General features: G+C 39.5%; 1 protein-coding gene across 1 annotated transcript in view; it reads left to right on the forward strand.

The window, feature by feature from the left end:
* PDXK (pyridoxal kinase) overlaps positions 1-19,127 on the forward strand; it is a 52,496-nt gene that overhangs the window by 15,196 nt on the left and 18,173 nt on the right. Inside the window, exons 2-3 of the mRNA XM_087758046.1 lie at positions 8,692-8,746; positions 16,709-16,813. Of these exons, the coding sequence (XP_087614172.1) occupies positions 8,692-8,746; positions 16,709-16,813 (160 nt within the window). The remainder of the gene's footprint in view (positions 1-8,691; positions 8,747-16,708; positions 16,814-19,127) is intronic.

The raw sequence follows: 19,127 nt of genomic DNA on the forward strand, positions 1-19,127 counted from the left end.
AGGAAAAGGAATACAGTAGCACAGTTGAGTTTACGCACCTGAATCCTTGATTTGGAATCCTGCGCATAATTCGCTGTGCTGCCTTTTTAGGCTCTATCTGAATGGTTTTGGTTCACTTGTTTAGTCTGTGTTAACCACCTTCTCACTATTCTTAATATTTACTGCTACTTTGCTCTAGTTCATCAGTCTGTTACCATCCCTTGGCACAAAGGACAGGACATACCTGGCTCGGACCGTTCATCATTTGACTGTTAACTGAAACAGAGTCATCCTGTTTCCATAAACTTTACTTACAAAGCGAGTGTCTTGCTACGAAGCAGAAGAGTTGAAGTGCAAGGAAGTTAAGTGTTATAATAAATGTTATAATAAATGCTGCATTTATTTTGGGGAGAACTAGATGCATGAAAGTAAAATCCTGTTTTCGAAAGTGGAGTCTGAGAGGTTCTCTTCTGGTTAGCAGAATCTTGCTCCACCTTTCTTCTTAGCCAGAGCCTTTTCTTGTCAAACTGTGTTTCCCTTGGAGATAAGCTCACCTTTTAGAGATGTGAACAAACGAATTATATAGCGAGATTTACACCTGTGGCACATTTGTAGCTCAGATCTGAATGTGAAGCTCTAATTATGCATACAAGAAATCAGGTACCTTGTGTTCACAATAGTAGAATTTGTATCAATGATTGGCTGAGCTTGATTTGCAACTTCAACCTCTGATATTTTCCCTGGATTTGTGGTTTACAAACTGTTTCGTTTGTGGGCTCACTTGGGGAAATTGGTTTTGATGTGTTCTGGTACGGCAAAGCTAACATTTTCCAAAATTAAGAACTTTGAAGGAACTGGAGAGTTTGGATGGAGGTCTTGGCTTTGCTTCATGATATATAGATAGCAATCTGTGAACATGTATCAGGGGATATAAATACTATGGAAGAAATGTATACAGTTTACAAAGTCCGTTTTTATACAATCTTTTTTTTTTCTCTTTTCTTCCTCACCCTGCTTCCCCCCCCCCCCTTACTCTGCCTTTCACTCATTGTTCCAGATTTTTTCTCTTAACTTGAGTTGCAGCACTGCTTTGTTGGTTTTAGTTTCAAACCTTAAAATGAAATGCCACCAGAGGCATAAACCCAGTGCCCAAAGAGGGAAATATGTACCGACCGAGGTTGCAGAGAGGTATTTTTAATTGAATTTCATTCTTGCAGAACTAGGTCTTTGTTCTCTAAGGTTGTCTAAATTAAGTACAAACTCAAACATTCTAGTTAAATTGGCCCACTGATTGTTTAAGAGCGATTCCACAGCGTCTCTCTCAGCCCCCTCTAAACCTCTCTTTCTCTAAATATGTACATATAATGCATTGGAAATTATTTGTTTTGTTTCTAATGTTTAGTACCCAGGAAAGCAATAAAATGTAGTTCAGTTCGGAAGTTCATGTAATTCAAGTGACAGTTTTTCTCGCACACTTAGGAGATTTAAGATATTTATATATTTTTTAAAAAAACCCCATTTTTTCAAACTGAATACAAGCAAGGAAAAAGGAGAACTTCTTGAGTACTATGAAGTGTGTGATACTTTTGATAATTTATTTTTTTCCTTGCAGAAGCATAGTAAAGCTGCAGTACAAATTTTAGACAGAAGCAGTTCAGTAACAGCTTTTCACATTTCTATAAGCATTTCTCAGAGTAAATAAAATTATTAAATGAGAATTTATATTAATATTTACTCTGAGACAGAGCTAATCTTTGAAGTTAACAGTTTTCAGTCTCAGATGGTGTTAACAATCCACTAACAAATAGGATTAGGAGGCAAAAAAGAGTACTTTTATTTGTCTCCAGACCATTGGTACATAATGTAGATTACAGAAATATAAAGCTTAGCAATCATTAAAACTGAATTTGAGATGGTGCATTTCCTTCAAAATCTTTCTGTTAATTTATCTGTTGCTCCACTGACGCTTTTCCATACTGTGGAATAGTTTATTGTTGTTTTACAATCCCCCCCTTTACATAACAGGCACAATTTAGGCTGTCCTCTTGAAGGAAATGTATGTTTGTGATCTTTAATTTCTAACAATCTTAGGTACTAGTTCTTTGCAGCAAAGAAATAGCATGTTTCAGTATATGCACGATTGAAATGTTTTCTGGAAGGGAGAGGAAGAGAGACTGTAAATTTTGAAGAAAGCTCTAATTCATGCGTTAACACAGTGGCAAAGTCCATAAGGTTGCATTTTTAGAGGTGAACCAGAACTGAGATCTAGCTATCTATCCAGCCCGTCTACAAGAAGGGCCGAAAGGAGGATCCGGGCAACATAAGATAACATATCCGGTGCTGCATAACCTCGGGGAAGGTTACGGAGCAGATCATCCTGAGTGCCATCACGTGGCACGTACAGGACAACCAGGGGATCAGGCCCAGTCAGCATGGGTTTATGAAAGGCAGGTCCTGCTTGACTAACCTGATCTCCTTCTAGGACAAGGTGAACCGCTCAGTAGACGAGGAAAGGCCATGGATGTTGTCTACCTGGACTTTAGTAAAGCCTTTGATGCCGTTTCCCACAGTGTTCTCCTGGAGAAACTGGCTGCTCATGGCTTGGATGGGCGTACTCTTTGCTGCGTAAAAAACTGTCTGGATGGCCGGGCCCAAAGAGTTGGGGTGAATGGAGTTATATCCAGTTGGCGGCCGGTCACAAGGAGTGTTACCTAGGGCTCAGTATTGGGGCCGGTTCTGTTTAGTATCTTTATCAATGATCTGGATGAGGGGATGAAGTGCACCCTCAGTAAGTTTGCAGCCGACACCCAGTTGGGTGGGAGTGTTGATCTGCTGGAGGGTAGGAAGGCTCTACAGAGGGATCCGGACAGGCTGGATCGATGGGCTGGGGCCAGCTGTATGAGGTTCAGCAAGGCCAAGTGCCGGGTCCTGCACTTGCGTCACAACCACCCCATGCAATGTGACAGGCTTGGGGAGGAGTGGCTGGAGAGCTGCCTGGCAGAAAAGGACCTGGGGGTGTTGGTCGACAGCCGGCTGAGTATGACATGGGACATAGTTTAGTGGTGGACTTGGCAGTGCTAGGTTAATGGTTGGACTTGATGATCATAAAGGTCTTTTCTAACCTAAATGGTTCTATGATTCTATATAACCTATATAACCCAAGACATTTTCCATCTGTTTAGATCTTCAGGTTGGTCTGCTAGTAAAACAATTGGTATCATTTGTAAAATTTGAATCCTGAAGGAGATCCATTTTTTGGCTTCTAATTTGTGGCTTGGTGGCTGGACATAAGTTTATATTACTTCTGTGCTTTTAGAAAAACTAGGCTGTTGGTCCAGTTTTCCAAAAAGAGCCGACACCTTTAGAGGGTGTCCATGTATTTTGAAGTATCTTCCTTTCTTGTGTGTTGATTTTTTTTTTCCCTTGAGTACTTGCCAGTTCAAAGATGCGCATTTTAATAGTTCTGTAGACTGGGTGCCTGCACGGGTGATGCACCTTCTCTTTGCAAGGCTGGGATAGCACTTTCTGCACTGTGGGAAGAACTGGATGACGTTTGTCCCTTTTCTTCAGTTATTTGTGAGGAAGAACTAAGCCCAGTTTGATGTCATGCATGATCTTGGAGTATGTGTTTCATGCTAGCTGTTTCTTCAAAGGCGTTCTGTTCCAGTGTGCGTATTTTGATTTAATCTTTCAAGTATTTTTCTGAAATGTGTCATTCAGACCTGCCAGCCATGCCTTCCAAGTATAAAACTCCTCCGGTTTTGATGTTTTGTGATTTATTTTTAGAAATGTAACAGTTCTGCCTCCTTTGCTTGAAGATACTCAAAAAATATGTAAGAATTGCCCATTTTCCTCTGAGACTTCAGTCACAGTAAATGTCACTATATGATGTGATATAGGCAACCTTAGTTTGGGTCTTAAGAAGAACATTGTTTGACATGTGTTTAGACTGGAGGCTGAGAGATTTAGGATGAACTCAGTTATCTTTTTCCTTTGAAGAGAGCTTATTGTCCTTACCCAAACTGGCTGTGGGTTTAGATTTGCCCAGGATTTGCAGTTCTGTGGGCAAATTATATTTATACAGAATCACAGCAGAGGGAGAGTATGGAAACCAGGAATTGTTCTCTACTGGAGGGCCTGTAAGAGATCATCCAAAACAGGGGATAATGGTAGCGTAGATGATGGGGAAGTAACAGAAGTATAGACTGTTTACAAGCTGGTATAGAGAAGCAATAAATTAAGCATTATTGTGTATTTCCTAGAAAGGTCAGTCCTCACACTAATCAAATAGGATCTGAAGGTGTTAGTTCTGACATAGGCAAAATCCAAGTGGAGCGAGTTCCTTCAGTTGATTTACACAGAGGTGCCAGGAACACATGCATGCATACACATGCAGGAGAATGACAGTTTTAACACAGAAAGTTGGGTCATTTTGCAAACTTAGCAGACTGATATGCAGAGAAATTCAGGAAGCAAAGGGAAAGTGGTGCATCAGTGGGTATAAGGTGAAACTGTCAATATCTCAGTAAAGGCGTTTGTCCCACGGGTGGACCTGGCAAAGTGCTACTTGTGGCTTCTGCTGTATTTTTTGAGCAAAGTGTACAGACAACTCTGGACTTCAGTGAACCGTGTTAAACCATTACCAGCTTGAATTTGTCCTCTGTTGACTGAATGCCACAAATCTACTGTATAGATCTCGATTTATATTTATTTACCATTTCATCTGCAGTCTTTAATGGATTACAGTATTTGGATTGCTCACAAAATAAGGAAGGGTGTTGAGGTGACAATTTAACTGGCATATCTATGTAGTTACTTCAGAAACATGGAGAGGTTTGTTTGTGTATGTAGAAAAAATGTCAGTAACCAGAATGGATTGATTTTAAATCCATGAATTAAAATAAGTTATTTAAATATGTTTTATATCAACAAGCAAGAAACTTGATATAAAGAATTGAGTTTAGTCCTGTTTTGAATTTGTATTTTCTGGTCATCTTCCAAAGGAAAGGCTAATTCTTACTGGTTTATGACATTGAGAAAATTGTTGATATCCAACTAAATGCATAATTTCGGGAGATATTTGGTACTTCTGTGTGCAAATATGAGGGATAGACTTTCTTTTTTTGTATGATTTATCTGATTCAATATGTTTGCTCTGATCTCAATTTTCTACGTCTGTACATAGGAAAATTATGTATTTCTAATTAGGTAGTTAACTTTCACTTAAGATTTATTTAACTTCTGGTTTGGGTAGAATTAACTAAATTAAAAAATCCTCAAAATCAGTGCTTTGTTAACTCTGCCCAAGACATTAAAAATGCGAGTATATATTAAAAAGATTTAACAGGACATCTTTTGAATACAGCTCCCTTTGTAAGCAGGGAAAGTATTCATCATTCAGAGAATCAGAAATGTATGGTCCTTTAGATATGCAAGGATGATAGTTACTACTACTGTTTTTTAATTGTTGGTTGAAGGAGGAAGCTTATCCACTTTAAATAATCAGGTTGTTAAAATGAACTACACAAACCACAATTAAGACACAGTTTTCTTTGTGGCCATAGAAGAGATGATTGCTGTCAAAAGCTGCTTTTAGCACTTCAGTATACCCTGTTTTCAGGTTGTGTTCTGATGATTAAATTCCATGAGACTTTTCAATGCAGTTTGCCTTGGTAGCAAACACGTACTGGCTTAACACGACTTCAGCATTCTTTTTGATTATTTTAATGCTTTATACTAAGGCCAAGACCTCAACACCTGTGGCTGTCATTCCAAAGGCAGTACTAATTAGGGGGTTTAGTTGTACTGTGTTTTTTAAATGACACTTTATGACCTTTAATTACTCTCTCTGTTTTGATAAGAATCTTTGTAAAAGGAAATTCCTTGAAGTAGAGCAACCATGGCTTATTTTGAGGGCTGAGTCAGAACTAGAGAATTGTTAATTAGGTGTGTTAGATTACAGTCCTGTACGTTTATTCAAAACAAGACTTTAGGGCAAATTTGAAACTGTGACAAACTAACTTTTACCAAGTGTACAGCTAAGGTCTTGGAGACAGCTAGGTTTCAGGTTAGAGGTGGCCTCCTTTGTATTTTCCCTTCTGCTGGTTGAAGCAGATAAACTGGCCAAAACAAACCAAAATTCCCTAATCCTATAGTAAAGCTTGCTGAGAAATCCAATGATAGCTAGTGCTGGTATAGACAATAAAGAAGGACTGCTCTTTCTGGGGACCATCAGCTGGTACAGTGCTTACCTGTATTATAAAACAGCCCTCCCTAGAAGCCGTTGTGCATGCTCTTCGTCCCTAAAGCACTAGGTGTAAACCTGACTAGCTAGTAAATCATAGTAAGTGTGTTCCATGGTGTCAGGTGGTTAATAGTTGGAGAGATGTGATCTAAATATTGCACAGAAATGGATTAATTCTCAGTTGTTGCCAAGATGTTTGAAGAAAGTCAGAACTTCTTAGGTCTGTTCATTGCAGGGAGGGGAACTGAGTATGGGATGACAGTCTCATTACAAGCAGTATTCTCATTTATTTCTTTGAAGAGCATGTGCAGACATCAAGGTTAAGGTTATGACAGTATTGCCATGTTCTCACCCCTTTCATTCATGGGTCTTCAAAATAAAATCCACCAAGGTGAAACGAGAAACTGGGGTGAGAGTAGAAGCTGTGGTTAATTTTAACTCGATCAGGCTGAGACAACCCACCATTCTGTCTATCATTAATGTATGATTACTTTGCTTTCTGGTTAGGAATGAACAGAAACCTTTATTATATATTAAATTATAGAATCATAGAATAGTTCGAGTTGGAAGGGACCTTTAAAGGTCATCTAGTCCAACCCCCCTGCAATGAGCAGGGACATTTTCAACTCGATCAGGTTGCTCAGAGCTTCGTCCAACCTGACCTTGAATGTTTCCAGGGACAGGGCATCTACCACCTCTCTGGGCAACCTGGTCCAGTGTTTCACCACCCTCATTGTAAAAAATTTCTTCCTCATATCCAGTCTGAATCTACCCTCCTTTAGTTTCAAACCATTACCCCTTGTCCTATCACTACTGGCCCTGCTAAGAAGTCTGTCCCCATCTTTCTTATAAGCCCCCTTTAGGTACTGGAAGGCTGCAATAAGGTCTCCTCGCAGCCTTCTCTTTTCCAGGCTCAACAACCCCAACTCTCTCAGCCTGTCCTTATAAGAGAGCTGCTTCATCCCTCTGATCATTTTTGTGGCCCTCCTCTGGATCCACTCCAACAGGTCCATGTCCTTCCTGTGCTGAGGACCCCAGAGCTGGATGCAGCACTGCAGGTGGGGTCTCACCAGAGCAGAGTAGAGGGGCAGAATCACCTCCCTCGACCTGCTGGCCACGCTTCTTTTGATGCACATTGAAAGAAGAGACTTGTTCTGCAAAAACCTGTGTGGACTCTGAGCTGTAAAATGACAGAAATGCAGTGCCTGCAGGCAGAAGGAACTACCTCCATCTTGTAACAGCCCAGGGTTTGAAATAAGGGGCTTATCACTGAATGGCTTTCATGTGCGAGAGGAAGTAGATGCACAGGGAAAACCTAATGTCTGACACCATACACCCAGAAATTTTTAATATATGTGAACGCGTTGCCTTCGTGATGAAAAGGGAGAGGCGTGTGTCTCAGTGAAAAACGTGACTGGCAAAAGCTTCGTTTGTTCACTCCCCCCTCCCCAGCAAATTGCCTGAAAGTGGATCATAAACAGCGATGCATCATTACTATTATCTCCCAGTATGACTCACTGAGCCATATATAGCAGCTCGTCTTTTGAGGAGAATTCTTACTCAGAGCAAGTAGGCTGTGGAAACAAATATTGAATGTCAGCCTGTTATGTCACTGTAGCATTAGAATTTCTTTTGTGGCAGATAAAAATGTCTAAAAATGGCTTGAACAGCAATGCCTGTCTGGATTAAGCAGGGATTGTCAGGTTAAAAATCCTCATTAGTTTTCTCCTGATTTGATGCTCTTATTTTCATAATATTTATCTCTTTTTGGGGCAACAAGAATGTGTAGATTGCACTAGCAAATTCTTGGATATTGCAATATTTGGATTGCTGGTAATGCAAGGTAGCAGGTGGCTTTTGGAGCATGCTTTAGGCTTTTTTTACTTTGTGTTTTTAAGAGTTCTCGCCCTTTGATTGCCTAATCATGCCCCAAATTAATTCTCTGTGATTTCTTTCTATTGTCTTTTAGTTGTAAAGAAACTGCTTGTGAAATCCAAGTATGGCTCATAACGTTGTTCCCTTTTAAAATTCATCTGTCCTCCTTTTAGAAAGATTGCCTTTCTGGAATACATCCTCCGTCCATATTTTGCAGTAATTTAGTACCTTGAAATTTAGACTGCTTTTCTTGCCAAGAAAGACTAGCCAAGGCTTTCTTCAGGGCTTCAGTGATTGCTGCTGGACCAGCCTCTCCATCCTTATCCCCAGGTGAACTCTAGCCTGAGGATCCAGAACTCTGTTTTTCTGGTGCTGTTGCCAGTGTCAGTTTTGTTCCATGTCTACTGCTGTAGTGAAGTACTGCATTGTTTGTTTATGTTGCAGGTATGTTGACTCAGCTTTCGCTTTAAAACAGTGCTCAAGATTTTTAAGTAAGCACTGGGAAATAAGAATCCTTTCTTGTGTTCTGTGATATTGATAACATATTGACAATGCTGTATTAGTAAAAGAAATATTCCTGTGTTCTTTTACAGGTTTTGGGATTTGAAGTTGATACGGTGAACTCTGTCCAGTTTTCAAACCACACAGGTAAAATTTTACATATGTCTTCATATACCACTCCACAGTCACTCAGCTCTACTCAACATGTGGCTCACCTCATCACATGACAGTGGAAAAGAGATGGGTCTTATGTTTTCACTCACATTTTCAGGATACAGGACAGAAATGTAATTTTCATGTTTTGATTCAAGTCTCACAGAAGTCTGGATTTGAGATTAGGACATGATATGACATGGTAATGTCCTGTTGTGCTACTTCAGAGTGTGAATTTCTTTTGTTAGGCAGTAATCTAATTAACTCAGACAGTGAAATAACACAAATACGACTGGCCTGGTTTCGACTGGGATTAGTTAATTTTCTTCCTAGTAGCTGCTGTAGTGCTGTGTTTTGGATTTAGAATGAGAATAATATTGATAACACAGAGATGGTTTAGTTACTGCTGAGCAGCGCTTACACAGAGTCAAGGCCTTTTCTGCTCCTCACACCACCCCACCAGCGCGTAGGCTGGGGGTGCAGAAGAATTTGGGAGGGCACACGGCTGGGACAGCTGACCCCAACTGACCAAAGGGATATTCCATACCATATGATGTCATGCTCAGTATATAAGCTAGGGAAAAAGCTGGCCAGGGGTCCGCTGCTCAGGAACTGGCTGGACATCAGTCAGCGGGTGGTGAGCAATTGCATCGTACATCAGTTGTTTTGTATATTCTTTTATCATATTATTATTTTTGCTTTCTTTTCTGTCCTATTAAATTGTCTTTATCTCAACCCACGAGTTTTACCTTTTTTCCGAATCTCTCCCCCATCCCACTGGGGGGGAGTGAGCGAACGGCTGTGTGGTGTTTAGCTGCCTGACAGGTTAACCCACAACAACATCCATCCACAGGCAGGCCTGTGCACAGGAGAGTCTTCAGTACTGTTTTCTGTGCAGTATGGCCCTATGACACTCATATTACCAACCGAAACATCAGAAGAACACTGAGCTAGATGCAATGTTTCGTCTCTCTATGTGCCCACCCAGAAGGCTAGCAATTACCCGAAAATTACATGTTGGAGGGAGGAAAGGGGTGGGGTGTTAATATATTTGGGTTCTAAGCCTGAACATGATGCATTCTCATTGTGTTTTCAGACTTCCTAACACTCACAGTGCTAGAGGACTTTACTTTTCAAAAGAAAGCTGGAATTTATGTTTATTTTAGCAATACCTTTCACCCATAAAGGAGCTCCAAGTGACGTGCTATTTTTGAATCAATAGAGGCACATCTACTGTCATGGTGGTGACAGGTTGTTTGAGGGGAGATCTACTCTAGATAAAGAAATTCTAAGGGTGTCTTAAAAAATAAACAAGGAACAAATTCTGACTTTAACATTTTGTAAAAGAGCAAAAATTGTTTCTGACAACAAGAAAAAAAGACAGAAGTTAAGATACTTTCCTAGTATCTCACAGGTACAGCTCTATTAATAAATTACTAAATTTTTGGAACAGAGAGCAGACCAGGAAACCTCTGTCCTCTTATTACTATGTTGAGCTCCATGCAGCTTTCAAAAGGTTGTAAGATGTTCCTGTCATGGAAGGAACTTAGTGACACCCTGGGAAGAAGAAAGTAATGTTTCAGAGGTAGCTAGAAAGCCATCTTTGCTTGTTGAGGAAAGGCACAAAAGAGGTAATAATTAAACAAGGGGTGGGTGTCTTTCCTGGCTCAGGAAAAAAGCTGCTTATTGTGCTTGTACCCTTTGGCACAGTACAAAGGTTCTCTCCTGTTTTTAAGAGATGTTTGGATGTGACTTATGTTTCTTTAATGTATTTAGGTTTGGAGTTTGGGATTTTTTGTTGTTTAGTTTTTGACAGCTGGGTAAAACTGTTGTAGTCTTCCAGAAATGAAGCAATTTTTTCATGTGAAATAACTCGGTGCTCAAAATGGATGAGCACCTGTCGATTGTTGGCTTTCAGTTTCAAGATTAAATCAGCTTTATAGGGTGTTAAAGAGCTTAATAGAGTTTTTATTGGACCATAAACTGAATGTTTCTGAAGGCAGGAAAATTACATTACCAATAGGATGACCAGATTCTTAAAACAGAAAAGAGGAAAGATTTTTTTTTTTTTTTAATGGTATCACAGCTGGAGAAAAGTTACAAGTGCTTCACTCAAGGTTTTGCAGGAACAACAAATTAGTGATTCCCTGCCCCTGCCCCCCCCCCCCCCGAAGGCCTAAATGAACATCCCAAAACTAAAAACATCTCAAAGATCACAAGTCTTTAAAATATTTGGAGCTTTTATTTTGTCTCCTGGTGTTTAGGAGTCGCATTATCAAGTTTTTTCTGTAATCTTGATTGTCTTAGTAAATGTGTTAAAAAATCCCAAAGATTGGTGCACAACCTTATGACTTTGGGAAGCAGAGCTTTCAGAAAAAAATCACAGTACAATAAGTGTTTGGCACTTGCCAAGTGTGAGTAAAAGGGGAATTTATTTAGGAGTATTGGTCATTTGGCTGAAAGAGGAGGGAACGGAAAAGAAAGGAAGGGCACATATTCCCTTTTATGACAGGTCTGGTTTCCTAGCACTGCAGTTTATCCATGAAATCCTTTCCACCCTTTCTTAAATTGAAGGATAGATTCTAAGCACAGTGGCTTTGCACCTCTTCTTTGAGAGAGGCATGTAGGAACATGTAGTGTCCTCATACGAAGGCTTTTCCAAGTTTGAACGTTTACGCATGCCTGCACACAAACTTGCAGTAGTACCTGCAAATCAATGTACATGCAGTCTGTGCCACTGCAGGGATTAACGAACAGAAACAGCCGTGCTGGGCCGTGGCTTGTGTCTGGAGCAGTGCCGCAATACGTAGGAATCATGTGCTGGATGAACTGGCGAAGGTAACTTAATTTTCCTGCAAAAACAAGATCTTATGAGAACCCTTTCTTTGATCATCATTAAAGCTGAAGGGCAAATTTTTGCTTCAAAAATCTGTGAACTTCAGTTTCTAAAAGAACGTGACATACCAGAGGGGGCACAGATAGCAAAGTATGTGAGGTTTTGGACATGGCGTTCTTTCTTTCCCCATCCCTGTCTTTAAACCTGGTCTTGTCAGCAAAAGATACAACTCGGAGAGAATTTATGACTAACAGGCTTTCTTTGGTGAATCATTATTGCTTTTTTTTTTGCCCTGTCTTTAAATTAGTAAGATACCATGGGCCTATGTCTGCTGACTCCTGCTCAGAAAATTCAGCTTTCTTTAGTCTCTGATAATCTTGAAATTCGGAAAATGTGCTTTAAATCAGTCCCTCTGGGAGAACAGTTTGTCATGTTGCTTGGTGAGGAACTTTAATGATTAGAGTGACTCACCCTCGAATGGCATCATGCTTCATGTACAAATAAAAGAAGCTGTCATGCAACCTTTCAAGATTCTGTGCTTTTTATTCTATTTTACTGTATTGTTTGCAGAAGCATCTCATCATCTGATGTGCAAAAATAAAAATCTAGATTCTTTTTATTGTATCATTGATTTTTTGGGGTGCATTTTTAATTCTTCAGTGATTTGCATTTTTGCTTTTAATTCGTAGGTTAATGGTAGGCATATAATGTGCTTACTTTGCCATCCAAATCCTACCTTTGAAACTGCTCCAGATGAAATAGCCTGTTTTGTTTTGGTTTTTTTTCCTGTTCCTTTTTATTTTTAAGCAAAGCACTTTTGGACTTCCACTTAGTGGGTGTGTAGTGGGTGGTTGGGTTGGCTGGTAGGTCTAATATATAGGAAATTATAATTATGTCTCGTTGATGTCTTGTTGATGTGATTCTTCACAGTCTTCCGCCCATATGCAGTCGTTCACACCTGTGCAGTGCAGGACAGAAGATCTCCACTTGTGCCTAACACTAGTAGCATTTTACTCCTACACTGACCAGCTGTAAAAAGTCCAATGGAGAATTTGGTACTGTATTTCTGGTTTTGTTGAAGGCCTTCTGGTAGCTGAAGATTAAGTCGTGTTTAGACCAGGTTGTCTGCCAGAGTTTGCATGTGAATTTTGTGCCACAGCTGGGACCAGATTGCTTGCCCATCATGTGCCGTAAACACTAGATCTTTCTTCCTTTTTCCCATGTAAAATACTTGATTATTGAAGCTGCTCAGAATAGTTTTGCAGGGAGCACCACAGGAGGAACTCAAACCTCAGAACAGAACATGCCTTGCTATACTTAAATGGTAGCTTGTTTTTTGTTTTGGGTTGGTTTGGTTTATTTTTTTTTCTTCTGTTATGCCTGGGATTTTTATTCTTTTCTTTTTTCCTTGTTTTTGAAAGTAATTAAGAAGCTTATAAATACATTCCAAAGGAGGTAAAAAATGTAGCAGAGGAGGAAGGCAAGAAAGAAGAGTCATCTTGGGTGCAGTATTAGCTGTCTCTCTTGGTTGTGGTTTTGGTTTTTTTTCTTTTTCATACAGATGAACCAAGTCATTTCCTTGGAGACTAATGAATGCGTTTATCATTTTAGAGGGATAAGTGACAAGAGGCATCATATCTTACCTGTTTTTCATTCCCTTCTCTGCTTAAAAGCAAATATATAACATTTAATTGCAATAAAAGACCATAACACAGATGAGCAGAAGGGGTATAAAGATGTTTAAATGTTTATGTTCATCTATGCATTTAAAATTATTACTAATCTGGGAGACTGATGTAGTCAGTCTGAGCCAAGTGCAATGTGGAGAGCTGTTATCATGATTTGCAGTATTCTCTCTGCTCTCTCAGTCCAGCACTGAGGGGAATTATTTGGTGGTTTTGTAACCAGAACAAGGAAGACTCAGATTTCTTCCTCTGTGGAAGATACAAGCCAAGATCTCACTTTAATATCCAAGATAAAAGAGTAGTAGTTTGATCCAGCTGCTATGCCTAACCAGCTCTGTAGTCTCCAAATGGGATGCAGTTGTTTTGCCAAGTACAAACTTGAAACTCATTCTTTAGTTTTCTTGGCTGTGGTTCTTGTATAATGTGTGCAAATAGCCAGGTACTGTGAGACTTTGAACTTCTGTATTGTTGAGTACCACAGTGGAAATATTACTGCAGAGCAGAAGTTACAGCAAGTGGACAGTTAGAAGATTTTAAATTTTCTCTTGCTGTTTTTCAGATATTCACATTTAGTGGTGTAGGCATAGGGATAACAGTTCTAGGAAGCTGACTTTTAGGTCTTGCAAGGCATCTCTGGGCGTTCAAATGTGTTCATTGCTAGCGAAGTTCTTATGTCTAGCCGAGGAAGACGGCGATTCCTCGTTATCATCCTCAACTCCAACCACTCATGCTTTTCCCTAAAGCCAATTGGACGTCACATGTTTAAGCTTGCTGTTGGCATTCCTTGCTAACTCACTTTGGGTTCAGGGCTGTGCAGTATTTTTTTGATCACACAGTATCTATCTGGATATTTTGCCTTTCCCCTTTCAAGATAGTCCCTCTCCCTCTTCCTGGGGCCCGAGGTATCCATCCTTCAGTTAGTGAAACCCTTTTTGAACCTGAGTAACTGGCTTTTTCTTCTGTCCCTCTATAGAAGCTGCTTTTTGGTTGTATGTTCCGCCAGGAGAGTAGGATAAATGCAGGGTCATGGGATTTGCCCCTTGTTCACCATGTCACATGAAATTACCCTGGGGAAAGGGCTTAAGGTGGTTTCCATCTTGCTGCCAATTTTGATTTTGTTTGTTTCCTCTTACTTGAACATAATTCAGCTCCTAGTGAAATCACAGTTCTCTGCAGATCCAGTGAAGCCATTGCCCTTTTTCTTCTGTCGGACTAGCTGGGGCTTCCCTCAGAGCTTCCCTAGGGCTTTTTTTTCCTCCAGCTATCGTGTGATTAGACTGTATGTTATATTACACGTGTTACCAGGTGGTAAAAAGATCCTCTGGATACCTTTGGAAATCATTGCTACAGAGTTTGGACAATGTCCCTGCTCCACGTGGGTAACTTATCAATTCCTGAGCTAAGCTGGGCTGCTACCTAATATTTTGGTTCTGTGTTTATTTCCCTCCCTCAGTGGAGAATCAATGTGACACGGACCCTGTGCATTGGCTATTTAAGACGGCTTGACATAGGAAGATGAACTTTTAGTTAAATAGTGAATGTGCAGGGTCCCTCTGTAGGAATGGCACCTGAGAGTATCTAGATTGTCTGGACGGTCTATCATAGTTATTTTTATGGCCATGTGTAAGATGAATGACTGCTCTTTTGCCAGCTGGCCTTGATTCTGGGTGAAAACTGCACTCAGTTTCATTGATGGGCACAATGGAATAAAAAGGACTCTGTTGTGTCCCTGTGTGGACTGGCTTTGCAGTGCTAACAGAAGTAGAGATTCAGGGAAGAGGAGAGGGCAGATTATTTCTCTCTGAAACTGCAGATGTTACAGAACAAACATCTCCATATGTGTTAAATAAGCCGAATACTTGAAGTTAGTTGTCGTCAAGGGTTCCTCATATACTTGGGGCTAGACATGTGCCTACGTGTTAGGCTTTGCTGGTTTGAGTATCATTGTGTTCTGCGATGGAACTACAGCCCTAACATGTGGGAATCCCTCACTTTGTCCCTTTCTTCACAGAGACTTTTTGAAAAGCGTTTGCTAGGGAGAGAATTGTAGTGGCTGGTGTGAGTCAGTCCCCCAGCCAGCTGGCAGCGAGTTGTGTTTTAGAGGCTGGGCCTTTGTGAGCTGAGGAGAACAAAATGATCCATCTGCTCACCCTACTGTGGGTGTATTTGCATGCATGAGAAGGAAGACTGAAAAATGTGCTTATCCTAGGCTCTAGGCACCTTTTGGCAGTTACTCTAATAACACAGTTTAGAGTGATAATCAAAGCCAACAGTTTTTATCACAGAATTTTCTAACTCCAAGAGCAGAAGTTAAAACAAACAAAATGCCATTGTCTTCACACGGGGGTGGTGTGGAAGAAGATAACCTCATTTAACATTTCACTTTTCCTAATTCCAGTTAATAAAAAGATAAGCTTTTTAGCAAACTCTGAATTTACGGAGGTTGGAAGAGTTTGATTGTGGGTGCTTCATCTAATATCCTGGAGGAAGCCCCATTCTTATATACAAGGGAGTGATGTCTGCCATCTAGATGGGCAGGCTTTGATGGCAAGGTGCATTTACATTTTTCAGCTGATCTTTAGAGTCTGCTGAGGAAGATTTTTTTGTTTTCCTTGAAATTGGCTGCCATGAAGCTTGGTCCATTGTTTGCTGAAATCAGTTCAGCTTCTCCCAAGTAACTTTACCTTCCGTCCGCTTCTCAGCCAAGAATATTGGCTTGTAATTCTTAGAGATCATTCAAGGATAAGAGTGTATGGATATTATTTGTCTCTTTATAGCGTCTGCTACTCATTTGCCTCCTCTAGGATCTTCAGCATTAAAACAGTGCTATTTTTGGAAGAAAATCTGTCAGATGACATTGTATGTTTAAAGAGCATCCGTGACAATGTTCTGCTGTGGTCACTATTCATTACATGCAGGTCCCAGTAAACGCCGTATCTGATGGGTGCAGCAGTGCTGCATGCCTGTGTCCAGACAGATCCACAAGCCTGTTTAAGCTTGTCATCTAGCTGTCAATCTTCCTCTTTTTTTTTAATAGTATAAAATAACAAAAATAGATTATACTGACACCCTCCTCCAGTGAAGTCTAAAACATACGTTTGTCCCCCTCCACACAGGAAAGGGATAGTTGTATAAGCTCCATGGGAAAACTTGCAGGAGCTTGTGTGTGCTTTGCTCAATTTGCTGATAAATGGACAGTCTCAAACTCCAGTGTAGTCACTCTAGTTCCTTTGGGAAACAGAGGTGCTAAGAAGAAGATGAGCATGTTAACTGTTCTGCTGACAGCAGCTTTCATTTGGCAGCAGCGTTTTACAGAAGAGGAGGTGGAAATGCTTTCTGGTGCTAATATCTGATATGGTCCTCTAAGTGTATAATCTGTGTGATCCTAAACAGAAAATCTAGCTCTTGAAAAATTATCTGACATTTACTTTGCAGGTTATGCCCACTGGAAGGGTCAGGTGTTAAATTCAGATGAACTTCATGAACTGTACGAAGGACTTAAGCTGAACAAGGTCAACCAGTATGATTATGTACTCACAGGTAAGAAGAGTTTGTTCCTTGGAGTTCCCATGAGATGTAAACAAAAGTAAAGAAAGATAAACTGTATCCCTCCTTTCTCCAAACCAAACGATTACGTTTTCCCTCCTTTGATTATTCCTTCTGCATATTATAGTCTCAACTGCTCGTGCTGTTTAGTGTGAAACAGCCAGTGTTCTCCAGCCTGAAGGTTGTAATTGGGTAGGTAAATTGATCCTCTTGCATAGTTGACAGACTTGTACAGGCTTAATTAATGTTTGGGAGTGCCTCTACTGAAAAAAGGATGAGGAATGTCAGAGTATTATTTTTAAATTTATTACGAAGACATGAGTTTAACCCTTTCTCCTAAATTTGCAGTACTGGCACTCTGCAGTACTATAGCATGATTTTATACGCAGTTGTCTGTCCTTGTTTTTTCTACTTGATCTTTAAGGGATGGTGCTTTGGATACAGAGCGAAGTATAACCAGGGTTGGATTTTGGTTTTGACTCTGTCATATCTCTTGATCCTTTGCTTTTGTTACTACATAGGTCCTCTGAGTGGATACAGTTCCGCAAGACATAATGACTGCAGTGTTTTCCTTTGCTTGCCACTAGGTGCAAGGTATTTATAAATATAGGCAAAGGAACCTCTTGTAGAATGCTTTATAGAAAGGAGAGATTCTGTGTGCAGTTTTTATTAAAAACTGCTTCTCATCCAATTCCTGCTTCCCAAATGTAGATTACTGATCAGGTTTTACCTCAGTAAGACCTATGCATCTGGTTTAGATTACAGTATCAATTTTTTATAGCAGTGAACAGTCACTTTTTAAAGGTAAAGGGAAATATAGCACCAGATTTGATTGATTTCATGGCTTCCACATGTAGGAAAGTGCTTTATACACAGGGAAAACTGGAGACCTGAAGTGTATGGATTATAACCCCAAAGCAGTCATTCTGGCTTGAAGGGTGTGGCATATCTGAAGAGTTATTGTCAGTTCTTTTCCAGGGAATATCTCCAAAGTAAAGGAGACTAAATAGAAAATAGACTGAACTAAGGTTAAGAAATTAATTTCAGCATAAATGTGTTCTTTGTGATTGAGAAATAGACAAACATCCTTCCTTTCTTTGAAAGAACTCACACAGAGGACATTTCCAGTAAGAGCACTCTGTATTGCAAGAGTTTTCAGGAGATGTTAGTATGCAAACTTTGTAAATAATGTTTGACCATTCTTCTAGCTGAAATGTTCCTTTTTTATTTGACTTTCAACTCTTGGAAGATACCCCAACTCCTTTCCTATCACTGTCTTGTACTGGCAAAATGGATGTAAGAGATTAAAAATAGTAGAAGGAAGAATAGAAATCTTCAGCAAAAAGAAATTTTGGAGGGAAAAAAAAAGAATATTAATATGCCTTTTAAAATAGGATTTGTAGGTAGATGGGTCAGTGTGTTGCTCATATTGTTGAAAAATCTCGTTTGGTGTGGCTATTTTTGGTACGGACAAAACGAAGACATGGGTAGAAAGGGCACTAATTTCTTAAGATCTAATAACGCTCTCGGTGTTTTAGTGTTCAATTGTGCTGTGGCTGAACTTAAAATTCAGTTTTTTTCATTCAGGGCCAAAAGACAGATTTTTTTTTTTTTCTCTTCAAACGGGAACAGCCGTTCACTGTAGTGCACAATGGTACTTTGTACCTCCAACAACCTGGATATGATTATTCAAACACTGAAAACAAATTAATTTGTCAGCAGATGGGATTTGACTGTAATTATATATCTGACGACTGTAGATATCTTGGCTGAAATGGAAAACATTACCTTTAGGCTGATTATACAAAATAACACTTTGTTAACTTTTGTGACTGTTAGTTACTTGTAGATCTTCATATATTTGTTTCATTTACAGTAAAACACTCAAGAGACAAACTCCAATTCAGTGTAATTTTTTTGAAACACCTCTGTCAATAATGTTAATCATACTCCGTATTTTTTTTTTCAGCCAGTCTACCATCACAGGTCATTTTAAACAAAAGTCTTTGCTTGACTTTTTTGTCTGATTATCAGCATTTCATAGACATAAGACAAAGCATTTTGGCCAAAAATCTTGGAAGCTTTTTCCATTTCTCTGCAACATCTAAGAATTGATCAATTTTGCGAGTAAAAAAAAAAAAAAATTCTCCAAAATGTATTTTTAAATATTTTAGTAGAGTGGACATTTCTAAGCTGAAGGTTTGAAGAAACTACCTTGCTTAAAATAATACTATTAAATGAAATTATTAATTAATAAATGTTGTAAATAAAGTTAACACCTAAAATAAATATATAAATAAACATCTAT

Source organism: Nipponia nippon, unplaced genomic scaffold (assembly GCF_047370975.1).
Source record: "Nipponia nippon isolate SJK-2023a ecotype South Korea unplaced genomic scaffold, ASM4737097v1 scaffold_2, whole genome shotgun sequence".
NCBI classification, from domain to species: Eukaryota; Metazoa; Chordata; class Aves; order Pelecaniformes; family Threskiornithidae; genus Nipponia; species Nipponia nippon.